The sequence below is a fragment of the Salvelinus sp. IW2-2015 genome, linkage group LG8, assembly GCF_002910315.2.
Source record: "Salvelinus sp. IW2-2015 linkage group LG8, ASM291031v2, whole genome shotgun sequence".
Classification (NCBI taxonomy): Eukaryota; Metazoa; Chordata; class Actinopteri; order Salmoniformes; family Salmonidae; genus Salvelinus; species Salvelinus sp. IW2-2015.
The window spans coordinates 27,110,821-27,124,374 of NC_036848.1; the positions used below are offsets into that span (position 1 = coordinate 27,110,821).

At 45.7% G+C, this 13,554-nt stretch overlaps 1 protein-coding gene across 7 annotated transcripts in view; it reads right to left on the bottom strand.

The window, feature by feature from the left end:
- Positions 1-13,554, bottom strand: part of LOC111967653 (nuclear distribution protein nudE-like 1-A) — a 32,789-nt gene that overhangs the window by 6,266 nt on the left and 12,969 nt on the right. For all 7 annotated transcript variants that reach the window (XM_023992865.2, XM_023992866.2, XM_023992867.2 and 4 more), the window contains exons 3-6: positions 12,543-12,696; positions 6,051-6,199; positions 3,426-3,562; positions 3,004-3,180 (exon numbers count right to left, since the gene is read on the bottom strand). In XM_023992865.2, coding sequence (XP_023848633.1) covers positions 3,004-3,180; positions 3,426-3,562; positions 6,051-6,199; positions 12,543-12,696 — 617 coding nt within the window. The remainder of the gene's footprint in view (positions 1-3,003; positions 3,181-3,425; positions 3,563-6,050; positions 6,200-12,542; positions 12,697-13,554) is intronic.

The window sequence follows — 13,554 nt, forward strand, 5'->3', positions numbered from 1 at the left end:
GAGAGTGATGGAGTGCTGCATCAGATGACCTGGACTCCACAACCACCTGACCTCAACCCAATTGAGATGGTTTGGGATGAGTTGGCCCGCAGAGCGAAGGTAAAGCAGCAAATAACTACATAGCATATGTGGGAACTCCTTCAAAACTTCCAGATGAAGCTGGTTGAGAGAATGCCAAGAGTGTGCAAAGCTGTCATCAAGGCAAAGGATGGCTACTTTGAAGAATCTAACACTTTTTTGGTTACTTCCATGTGTTATTTCATAGTTTTGATGTCTTCACTATTATTCTACAATATAGAAAATTGTAAAAATCAAGAAAAACCCTTGAATGAGTAGGTGTGTCCAAACTTTTGACTGGTACTGTACATATACACTACCATTCAAAAGTTTGGGGTCACTTAGAAATGTCCTTGTTTTTGAAAGAAAAGCAAATTTTTTGTCCATTAAAATAACATCAAATTTATCAGAAATACAGTGTAGACATTGTTAATGTTGCAAATGACTATTGTTGCTGGAAACGGCTGATTTTTAATGGAATATCTACATAGGCGTACATAGACCCATTATCAGCAACCATCACTCCTGTATTCCAATGGCACGCTGTGTTAGCTAATCGAAGTGCATCATTTTAAAAGGCTAATTGAGCATTAGAAAACCCTTTTGCAATTATGTTAGTACAGCTGAAAACTGTTGTCCTGATTAAAGAAGCAACAAAACTGGCCTTCTTTAGACTAGTTGAGTATTTGTATCAGCATTTGTGGGTTCGATTACAGGCTCAAAATGGCCAGAAACAAATAACTTTTTTTCTGAAACTCGTCAGTCTACTCTTGTTCTTAGAAATTAAGGCTATTTCATGCAAGAAATTACCAAGAAACTGAAGATCTCATACAACGCTGTGTACTACTCCCTTCACAGAACAGCACAAACTGGCCCTAACCAGAATAGAAAGAAGAGGGGGAGGCCCCAGTGCACAACTGAGCAAGAGGACAAGTACATTAGAGTGACTAGTTTGAGAAACAGACGCCTCACAAGTCCTCAACTGGCAGCTTCATTAAGCAGTACCCGCAAAACACCAGTCTCAACGTCAACAGTGAAGAGGCGACTCCGGGATGCTGGCCTTCTAGGCAGTGTTGCAAAGAAAAAGCCATATCTCAGACTGGCCAATAAAAAGTAAAGATGGGCAAAAGAACAAAGACACTGGACAGAGGAACTCTGCCTAGAAGGCCAGCATCCCGGAAGAGAGAGAGTGGTTTATGTGGTGTGTGTTTATGAGAGAGAGGGAGACGGAGTGTGTGTGTAAGGGAAGGAGAGTGTGTGCGCTGGTGTTAACTGAAGAGTAAAGAACGTTTCATGCAGTGTTTTCCCCTTACTGCCACAATGGCATGCAGACCATTATTCATGTACATTCCTTCCTCCCATTCCTCCAGCGATCAGTAGTCCACGATCAGCTCCTTTGTGTTGCTGACATTAAGGAAGAGGTTGTTGTCCTGGCATCTCTAATCTCTTCCCTATAGGCTGCCCCACTGTCTTCGGTGATCAGGCCTCCCACCGTTGTGTCGTCGGAAAACTTAAGAATGGTGTTGGAGTCATGTCACACACATTCGAGGGTGAAAAGAAAGTAAAGGAGGGGACTAAGCACGCACCCCTGAGGGGTGTTGAGTGTCAGCGTGGCAGATGTGTTATTGCCTACCCTCACCACCTGGGGGCGGCCCATCAGGAAGTCCAGGATCCAGTTGTATTGGCAGGTGTTCAGGTAATTAGCTTAGTGATGAGCTTGGAGAGTACTATGGTGTTGAACGCTGAGCTATAGTCAATGATCAGCATTCTCACATAGGTGTTCCTCTTGTCCAGGTGGGAAAGGGCAGTGTAGAGTGCAATAGAGATTGCGTTATCTGTGGATCTGTTGGGGCGGTATGCAAACTGGAGTGGGTCCAGGGTGTCTGGGATGATGGTGTTGATGGGGGCATGACCAGCCTTTCAAAGCATTTCATGGCTTCGGATGCGACTCCTACGGGGCGATAGTCATTTAGACAGGCTACCTTGGAGTTCTTGGGCACAGGGACTATGGTGGTCTGCTTGAAACATGTAGGTATTACAGCCCCCTGTAGGGAGAGGTTGAAAATGTCAGTGAAGATACTTGCCAGCTTGTCAGCGCATGCTCTGAGTACGTGTGTTGGTAATCCGTCTGAATGTTAACGCGTTTAAAGGACTTACTCACATCGACTAGGGAGAGCGTGATCATATAGTCGTCTGAAAAAGCTGGTGCTTACATGCATGGTTCAGTGTTGCTTGCTTCGAAGCAAGCATAGAAGGCATTTAGCTTGCGTCACTGGGCAGTTGGCGGTAGGGTTTCCCTTTGTAATCCGTGATAGTTCGCAAGCCCTGCCACATCTGACGAGTGTCAGAGCTGGTGTGGTATGATTCGATCTTAGTCCTGTACTGACGCTTTGCCTGTTTGATGGTTCTTCAAAGGACATAGCAGGATTTCTTAGAAGTGTCCTTGTCCTTGAAAGTGGCAGCTTTAGCCATTAGCTCATTGCAGATGTTGCCTATAAATCATGGCTTCTGATTGGGATATGTACGTACGGTCACTGTGGGAACGACGAACTGACTTGTTGGAAAGGTGGGATCCCTTGACGATGCCACGTCAAATCACTGAGCTTTTCAGTAAGGCATTCTACTGCCAATGTTTGTCTATGGAGATTGCATTGCTGTGTGCTCAATTTTATACACCTGTCAGCAATGGGTGTACTGAAATAGCCGAATCCTCTAATTGGAAGGGGTTTGTATATATAGTGTATCTTATCCATGTCCTTGTTCAGCCACGACTCCGAGAAACATAGGATATTACAGTTCTTCAGGTCCCATTTATAGGATAGTCTCGAACGGAGCTCGTCCATTTTGTTATCCCGTGATTGTACGTTCGCCAATATAATAGTCATTGACATACAGTATACTTCACATAAAAAAGGAGACAGTGTTGAGGTCAGAGCAAAAGGGTACCTGTGGGGTTGGCAAAGGCATTGTCCAGACTCTTTGCGAGCGGCGTTGCGGGGAGAGACAGTGAGGCCTGGACAGAGTAATCCATCTTTTCATTGTCCTCCTGGATGGGTGAGGTGGGCGCCGACATCCTGGTTACGTCCGTACTTCGCTCTCGGACGGCGAGCTCCTGACGCAGGTCTGACAGACAAGCAGACAGACAGACTATTTAAGACGAAGTCAGACCAGACATTCAAATTGAGGTTAATGGTGCGATAGTCTCTCCCAACAATAATTTGTGGCTGTAAGCAATGCTAATGCTGTGAGTACATGGGTTCTATTCATTTCACACATATCACTGAGAAGATGAAAGAGAAAAGGGAACAGCTAATTTTCTAATGAGTGAAGACAGGCAGGGGTTTGAGTGAAAACGGATCAATAAGCACCTCTGGCCTCGTCTTTCAACCTCTGCACTGAGACCAGGACGGACTCCTTCTCATCCAGCTCGCTCTCCAGGAAGGCGTTCCTCTCGATAGCCTGGTTCAGACGCTGCTCAAAGTCCTCCAGGGACACAATTGTAGCCCTGCAGAAATAAATAAATAATTTAATTCAAAGGAAAACGCTGTTCAGTGGACTCTTGGCTTCTGTACACAAAAGGCACATGCTGAAACATACACTGATACCCGTGTTCCACCGTGATGCATTATTGCTATTTAGTGCTAAATTAATCTCTCATGGACAAACTGCGCAAACATAAATCGAGCCTCTGACTAAATGATGCATGATTTTTGTTCTTGGTTAACAGAGGTCAGTGCTAAATTAACATGTCTGCTGAATGGACATATTCTTTCCACAGCTTACCAGCTTGCACATATCATATTCCACATGTCGATGATGCTTATTAAGCATTGTTTGAACCAAAAGATTACATGAAATGGAAACAATGAAACAAAAATGAAATGAAACAACGATTCATGACGTTAATATCATGTATCATACAATAATGAATCATTTTGAAATATGATGTAAATAATAGTCCCATATATTCAACATGCTGTAAACTATTGTTTTTTTTAAACAGTTATACTTTTTAATCCCTTATTAACTCTAATTAGTATGACCCTTACTATGTTCACTGATTGTCTACATTTCCTGGTTCAAGTGTTCATGATGTAAGAAAGCACTGAGTTGCTAAAAGTTAAAAGTTGTTAGGTTTACATCAAAGAAAACAGCTCTTCCCTATTTCAAAATATTTAAGAAATATGAGCCATACAACCAGAGCTACCTTTTTTCTTCCTTCGCGATATCATTTTAAAACCAATCCTGGGCCGATAATTACTGGTTTGATAAAGGACAACATTAATCAGTCATTTTACCTAGCTAGCTAACAACCTAGTAACTTGACAGTAGGTCTAGGCAAATTTGATTGGCACTGGAAGAAAGGAAAAAGGTCTGCTACTCATGAGACGTGTTTCAAAGGATTCATATAGGCCTAAACTATATCAGAGTGGTGTGTGTGTGTTTATAAGTTTGAGAGTGTGTAAGGGAGGGAGTGTGTGTGTTACAACTGAAGAGTAAAGAAGATTTCATGCAGCATTTTCTCCTTATTGCCACAATGACATGCAGATCATTAGGTGGTGAGGGTAGGTAGCAACACAGCTGCCACGCTGATCGGCAACACTGGAGCCCCTCAGGGGTGCGTGCTCAGTCCCCTCCTGTACTCTCTGTTCACCCACGACTGCATGGCCAGGCACCACTCCAACACCATCATTAAGTTTGCAGACGACACAACAGTGGTAGGCCTGATCACCGACAACGACGAGACAGCCTATAGGGAGGAGGTCAGAGACCTGGCCGGGTGGTGCCAGAATAACAACCTATCCCTCAATGTAACCAAGACTAAGGAGATGATTGTGGACTACAGGAAAAGGAGTACCGAGCACGCCCCCATTCTCATCGACGGGGCTGTAGTGGAGCAGGTTGAGAGCTTCAAGTTCCTTGGTGTCCACATCACCAACAAACTAGAATGGTCCAAACACACCAAGACGGTTGTGAAGAGGGCACGACAAAGCCTATTTCCCCTCAGGAAACTAAAAAGATTTGGCATGGGTCCATGCCATTCTATGCAGTATTTTATTATACAGTGTGAAGTTAAATGCTATATGTGTTGTATTGAGTAGAAGTGTGAATATCAGTGACAGGTTTTTGTGTGTAGCACATGCACATAACGTTTAGAAAACGGGAACAATTGTCGAACAAGAGACGAGGCCACTGAATTTTCCCGCTGTGGTATTACGAAATTACTTGGCATTGTAATACTTGGCCTGGTGTCGTTAGTAAAATGTTGGTATCGTGACAACACTACTCTCATTAACGAGCTCCTTTTGCCCACAGGACTGCCGCTGACTGTGGTTGTTTCTCGGTAAACCGTAGACAATGTAGTGCGTGAAATGCCCAGGAGGGTGGCCGTTTCTGAGATACTGGATCCGGCGCGCCTGGCACTGACGATCATAGCACGCTCAGTCGTTTGCCCATTCTAACGTTCAATCAAACAGTAACTGAATGCCTTGATGCCCGTCTGCCTGCTTTATATAGCAAGCCACGGCCAAGTGACTCACTGTCTGTAGGAGCGATCCATTTTCGTGAACGGGGTGGTGTACTTAATAAACTGGCCAGGGAATTTACAGCAATCAGACCCATTTGGGCCAGAGGCATGTTTTAATTGGAATGGGGATTTTCCATCAGTCATCCGATTACTCCCAATGAAGAGCACAGTGGGAAATTAATTAGGAAACATGCAACAAGCAGCTCAGCCTCCAGCATTCATCAGCACCTCTCTGCATGGGGTTAATGTATGAGTTTGTGTTCTGAAAGAGGATGAATACTTTTGCATCTATTGTTAGATTAGTACTACTGGTAGATATCTCTACTATTGCCTTTTTCGTCCAAAACAAACATCCTGAAGTATACAGTAAATATCAGGTTATGACGACTTCTACAGCTCCTCTTCTAATGCTGTATCCAGTAACTGTCTGTTAGATACTGTGTAGTGGTCTGGTCTCTTTGCTGACCTCTTGGCTCTTTCTAGGTCGTCGTTGGACTGCTCGAGCTCCCGCACGTATTTGTGGAGCTGCTCTTTGATGCCCCGGGTCTGTCCCAGGTCATCCTCCAGCATGTTGATCTGTTTGTAGCTCTGGGCATACTGCTGCTCCAGTTTTTCCTGGAGGGGGGAGGGGGGTCAAGAGATGGAGAGAGAGAAGAAAGGGAGGGAGACAATTTTAAATAGGAAAATAAAGCTTTAACGTCCTTTGCCTAACACCTCGCAGTCACACGCACACCCAGACAGTGGAGGGAACCACCGTGGTAACCTACATTCTGTCATCTATTTTACAGAGCACTCCGTTATGCTCCATTTACTCCAGTGTTCTCAGGGTATGGGATGATGATGTGACCCCCTATCTTCTGCTCCAGCTCTCTGGAGCTCAGCTCAATAAATGTGACTGAGTCTGCCAGTCTTTCTGACCTATATCTACTGGATATGTCAAGTCTGAATCAATGAACCACTAACCTGGGCCAGACAAATCCTGCTTTGTCCTGAAATGCCGTTTTACATGAACTACATATTCATCAGCACATACATTCTAGGCTACGTCAAGTAGCTCGTATCTCATAACAAGGCGCTTACTCAAGTGACAGACACAGTCGCAGACACAGTCTCTGGCATCAGAATGAGAAAACCAGTCATTGCTGTGGTATTTCCATAAACAAAGGCATGAAGCAATACTTGATGCTTGCCTGGAATAACCACCAGACAGTTGAAAATAAAGCAGAACAGAAGACAATCTCGCCATCACCGGTGGGGTACTCGCATGGCTTGAGTCGTAATGTGAACATGGACACAGAGCCACACTCATCCCAGCGCTAATTACTGCATGAGAATGAATGTGCTGCTGATGCATTGTGTATGAGAATGATACGTTTCATGCAAATGAACCACAGCTGGATATAAGCAGGATGTCGAGGGGCAGTAAAGCACAGGTGCCGATTCCCCATAGTAGTGATCAGAGCAAGATTGGGAAAGAGAGTTCCTTGTCTGCCTGACTGATACGATTTCTGTCTAAGAACCCTGTCTCCTTTACTGTTGAACATCCTGATACGTCATTAATAACTTCTATAGGTTGGAATACTGACAGACATGCTAACGAAACGTGCCTCCTCTCTGGGAGACCGCAATAAAGGACAAGCCATGATGATATAAGGCAGCTTCAATAGTCATCAATAATCTATTATGTCAAGTGTATTTTTTTTAATTTTTTTTATTTCACCTTTTATTAACCAGGTAGGCTAGTTGAGAACAAGTTCTCATTGCAACTGCGACCTGGCCAAGATAAAGCATAGCAGTGTGAACAGACAACACAGATTACACATGGAGTAAACAATAAACAAGTCAATAACATGGTAGAAAAAAAGAGAATCTATATACAATGTGTGCAAAAGGCATGAGGTAGGCAATAAATCGAATAATTACAATTTACAGATTAACACTGGAGTGATAAATCATCAGATGATCATGTGCAAGAAGAGATACTGGTGTGCAAAAGAGCAGGAAAAGTAAATAAATAAAAGCAGTATGGGGGGTGAGGTAGGTAAATTGGGTGGGTAGTTTACAGATGGACTATGTACAGCTGCAGCGATCGGTTAGCTGCTCGATAGCAGATTTTTAAAGTTGTTGAGGAGATAAAAGTCTCCAACTTCAGAGATTTTTGCAATTCGTTCCAGTCGCAGGCAGCAGAGAACTGGAAGGAAAGGCGTCCAAATGAGGTTTGGGCTTTAGGGATGATCAGTGAGATACACCTGCTGGAGCGCGTGTTGCAGGTGGGGTGTAGCCATCGTGACCAGTGAACTGAGATAAGGCGGCACTTTACCTAGCATAGCCTTGTAGATGACCTGGAGCCAGTGGGTCTGACGACGAACATGTAGCGAGGGCCAGCGACTAGGGCATACAGGTCGCAGTGGTGGGTCGTATTAAGGTGCTTTTAGTAACAAAACGAATGGCACTGTGATAAACTGCATCCAGTTTGCTGAGTAGAGTATGGAAGCTATTTTGTAGATGACATCGCCGAAGTCGAGGATCGGTAGGATAGTCAGTTTTACTAGGGTAATTTGGCGGCGTGAGTGAAGGAGGCTTTGTTTGCGGAATAGAAAAGCCGATTCTTGCTTTGATTTTGGATTGGAGATGTTTGATATGAGTCTGGAAGGAGAGTTTGCAGTCTACCAGACACCTAGGTACTTATAGATGTCCACATATTCTAGGTCGGAACCGTCCAGGGTGGTGATGCTAGTCGGGCGTGCGGGTGCAGGCAGCGAACGGTTGAAAAGCATGCATTTGGTTTTACTAGCGTTTAAGAGCAGTTGGAGGCCACGGAAGGAGTGTTGTATGGCATTGAAGCTCGTTTGGAGGTTAGATGTACAGTGTCCAAGGAAGGGCCGGAAGTATATAGAATGGTGTCGTCTGCGTAGAGGTGGATCAGGGAATCGCCCGCAGCAAGAGCACATCATTGATGTATACAGAGAAAAGAGTCGGCCCGAGAATTGAAACCTGTGGTACCCCCATAGAGACTGCCAGCGGACCGGACAACATGCCTCCGATTTGACACACTGAACTCTGTCTGCAAAGTAGTTGGTGAACCAGGCAAGGCAGTCATTAGAAAAACCGAGGCTACTGAGTCTGCCGATAAGAATATGGTGATTGACAGAGTCGAAAGCCTTGGCCAGGTCGTATGAAGACGGCTGCACAGTAATGTCTTTTATCGATGGCGGTTATGATATCGTTTAGTACCTTGAGCGTGGCTGAGGTGCACCATGACCGGCTCGGAAACCGGATTGCACAGCGGAGAAGGTACGGTGGGATTCGAGATGGTCAGTGATCTGTTTGTTGACTTGGCTTTCGAAGACCTTAGATGGCAGGGCAGGATGGATATAGGTCTGTAACAGTTTGGGTCCAGGGTGTCTCCCCTTTGAAGAGGGGGATGACCGCGGCAGCTTTCCAATCCTTGGGGATCTCAGATGATACGAAGGAGAGGTTGAACAGGCTGGTGATAGGGGGTGCGACAATGGCGGCGGACAGTTTCAGAAATAGGGGGTCCAGATTGTCAAGCCCAGCTGATTTGTATGGGTCCAGGTTTTCCAGCTCTTTCAGAACATCTGCTATCTGGATTTGGGTAAAGGAGAAGCTGGGGAGGCTTGGGCGAGTAGCAGCGGAGGGGCGGGGCTGTTGGCCAAGGAGTCGCCAGGAGGAAGGCATGGCCAGCCATTGAGAAATGCTTGTTGAAGTCTTCGATTATCACGGATTTATCGTGGTGACCGTGTTACCTAGCCTCAGTGCAGTGGGCAGCTGGGAGGAGGTGCTCTTGTTCTCCATGACTTTACAGTATCCCAGAACTTTTGGAGTTAGAGCTACAGGATGCAAATTTCTGCTTGAAAAAGCTGGCCTTTGCTTTCCTGACTGACTGCGTGTATTGGTTCCTGACTTCCCTGAACAGTTGCATATCGCGGGGCTCTTCGATGCTATTGCAGTTCGCCACAGGATGTTTTTGTGCTGGTCGAGGGCAGTCAGGTCTGGAGTGAACCAGGGGCTATATCTGTTCTTGGTTCTGCATTTTTTGAACGGAGCATGCTTGTCTAATATGGTGAGGAAGTAACATTTAAAGAAGACCAGGCATCCTCAACTGACGGGATGAGGTCAATATCCTTCCAGGGAACCCGGGCCAGGTCGATTAGAAAGGGCTGCTCGCAGAAGTGTTTTAGGGAGCGTTTGACAGTGATGAGGGGTGGTCGTTTGACCGCGGACCCGTGGCGGATACAGGCAATGAGGCAGTGATCACTGAGATCTTGATTGAAGACAGCAGGGGTGTATTTGGAGGCAGGTTGGTCAGGATAATGTCTATTAGGGTGCCCATGTTTACGGATTTAGGGTTGTACCTGGTGGGTTCCTTGATGATTTGTGTGAGATTGAGGCATCAAGCTTGGATTGTAGGACTGCCGGGGTGTTAAGCATATCCCAGTTTAGGTCACCTAACAGAACAAACTCGAAGCTAGATGGGGAGCGATCAATTCACAGATGGTGTCCAGGGCACAGCTGGGAGCTGAGGGGGGTCGGTAGCAGGCGGCAACAGTGAGAGACTTATTCTGGAAGATTAATTTTTAAAATTAGAAGTTCGAACTGTTTGGGCATAGACCTGGAAAGTATGACAGAACTTTGCAGGCTATCTCTCGCAGTAGATTGCAATCCTCCCCTTTGGCAGTTCTATCTGACGGAAAGTGTTATAGTTGGGTATGGAAATCTCAGAATTTTTGGTGGCCTTCCTAAGCCAGGATTCGGACACGGCAAGGACATCAGGGTTGGCAGAGTGTGCTAAAGCGGTGTGGTAAGGCAAACTTAGGGAGGAGGCTTCTGATGTTGACATGCATGAGGCCAAGGCTTTTTCGATCACAGAAGTCAACAAATGAGGTGACTGGGGACATGCAGGGCCTGGGTTTACCTCCACATCACCCGAGGAACAGAGGAGTAGTAGGATGAGGGTGCGGCTAAAGGCTATCAAAACTGGTCGCCTAGAGCGTTGGGGACAAAGAATAAAAGAGCAGATTTATGGGCGTGGTAATAGATTCTGGGCATAATGTGCAGACAGGGGTATGGTGGGGCGTGGGTACAGCGGAGGCAAGCCCAGGCACTGGGTGATGATAAGAGAGGTTGTATCTCTGGACATGCTGGTCTCAATGGGTGAGGTCACCGCATGTGTGGGGGGTGGACGAAGGGGTATCAGAGGTACGGAGAGTGGAACTACGGGGTCCATTGCAAACCAAAACAATGATAGCTAGCCTGAACAACAGTATGCAAGGCATATTGATATTTGAGGGAGACATACAATAAGGCATAAAGTGATTGCAGTCTTGATTGGAGAGCTAGCTAAAACAACAGGTGAGATAACAGCAGCTAGTCAGTTAACACAGCAGCAGCAGGTAAAAATGGCGACGGCTAGGCAGAGAGGGTCGGATTAACTACACACAGATCCTGAGTTAAAGCACAGAGCCGACAGATAAAACACAAATAAACGGAATGGAGTACCGTGAATTAATGGACAGTCAAGCAAGCATCAGCTATGTAGCCAGTGATCATAGTGTCCAGGGGGCAGCCGTAGATGGAGCAGTGAGGCCTCCACTAAGCTAGCCGCGCGTAAGATTGTTCGATAGACCTGTCAAGATAGCAGCCGATATGCTCAGACAGCTAACGATTAGCGGGCCGCAGTTAGCATATGGGCGTTCAGGTTACGTCGCGATGGAGGGGCCAGTTGAATAACTCCCTCGGGCAGATAACGTCGGTATCCCAGTCGTGAAGGCCCGGTGGGGCTCCGCATCGGCAGTAAACGGGTCCGGATAGGTAATTGTAGCCCAGGAGTGGCTGATGGAACTCTTCAGCTGGCTAGCTCCGGGATAATTGGTGTTTGCTCCGGAATTGATGTTAGCCAATAGTCACCGGATAGCAGCTAGTTAGCTGCAAGATCCAGGTGTAAATGTCCAGAGAATTGCGGTAAAAATCCGGGATATGGAGAGAAAATAGTCTGGTATGCTCTGGTCTGAGTCGCGTTGTACAAAACTGGCAATAGTTTCCGAGCTAAAGGATAGCTGATAAGCGCTAGCTGTGGTTAGCTGAACTACTCACGTTAGCTTGTGAGCTGGCTAACTTCTGGCTAGATGAATAACTCCTCGGGCAGATAACGTCGGTATCCCAGTCGTGAAGGCCGGTGGGGCTCCGCATCCGGCAGTAAAACGGGTCCGGATAGGTGATTGTAGCCCAGGAGTGGCTGATGAAACTCTCAGCTGGCTAGCTCCGGGATAATTGGTGTTTGCTCCGGAATTGATGTTAGCCAATAGTCACTCGGATAGCAGCTAGTTAGCTGCAAGATCCAGGTGTAAATGTCCAGAGCTTGCGGTAAAAATCTGGGGATATGGAGAGAAAATAGGTCTGGTATGCTCTGGTCTGAGTCGCGTTGTACAAAACTGGCAATAGTTTTCCGAGCTAAAGGATAGCTGATAAGCGCTAGCTGTGGTTAGCTGAACTACTCACGTTAGCTTGTGAGCTGGCTAACTACTGGCTAGCTTCTGTTGTAGATTTCGGATACGAGGTGAATAATACCTTTGAGGAGGAAAAAAAGCAGATCCGCACCACATTTGGTGAGGTAGGTTGCAGGAGAGTGTTTTGAAGTTGAGTTTTTAAGAAGAAAAAAWATATATATAAAAAGAAATGCGAAGAAAAATATATAAAAAATATATACACGGGACAGGACGAGGACAAAAGGACATCTGACTGCTACGCCATCTTGGATTAATGGCGTGTTTAATGGCGTGTATGGCGTGTTTCTTAGGTTGTCAAAAGAGGAGCATGAACGCTAAAGGCGCCTCTAAAATATTTTCTTGTCAATTCATGCGGTAAACTCACATTCCAATAACAATATGTCTTTTTTTTAACTTGAGCCGATCTAGTGTATTGTGTCCCTCTTGTGTACCTTGAGTGAGTCCACCTCGTTCTTAAGCCTGCTGTTTTCAGAGTGCAGGACTCTCGTGCGGTGCTCGGCCTGGCCCAGCTGGGTCTCCAGTTCTGCCTCCAGCTCTCTGCTGCCCTCCTGAAACTCCAGCAGCTCCTCCTGGGCCTCCTGGCAACTGACAGGGCAGACACCACCGGAGGACATGGTTAGTACAACAACATTGTTATTTAACAGTCCATTAGTATTTATTTGGTTTTTACTATGAAATGAAAGTACCCAGGTTAAGTATATAAGACTTAAAGAAACGCTCCTGTACTTCTGTATACTTTTTAACCAATAGTTCTGAAAGTAGAGCTCACAAGCCAAAAGTGGTCCCCGAAAATTGAGTACAACGTCACATGTGCAGCTATGTGCAACAACATCATTGCCCTCTCGCTCTCTTGCTCTGCTGTGGGTGCATGATGTGCCTTTTGCTAGCTGTCACTCATATGGTGAGGGGCTGACGCTCATTGGTTGAACTCAAATTGCTAGGAGGCTGGACCACATGGGGGAAAATGGCGCAGCACAGCTTCCAGAGAAACAGTCGCTTTCAAACTAGGGATTTTGTGGCTAGGCTAATTGTGGTAAGACAGTAATTCTGCTCATAGCGGGAGGTTTAAAACATACTCAGTATTCACCAAAGTTCCGGAGCATATCTTTAAAAATAGAAATCACAAAATCATGTTACAGCCTTCTATGATGAATGGTATCTACGATCTACAAGACTTCTTAAAGTCAAAGCGTATCCTGTTTTGTAGACAGTAACAGGAACTAGCAACCCATAAATGACCAATCTTCTTTGTTTATCTAATAACATGAAAATCCTACATGACATACAGTAGGTACTTAAACATACACAACTGTCTTCAGGCCATTTAAACAGTGGAAATTGAAAGCGCAGATCCCGGCCGCTTCACAAAGCCCACACAGAATTTGCACTGTTACGCTTGATCGTGATCCAGGCAATCAAAGAACCCTCTGACTTTCCTAACAC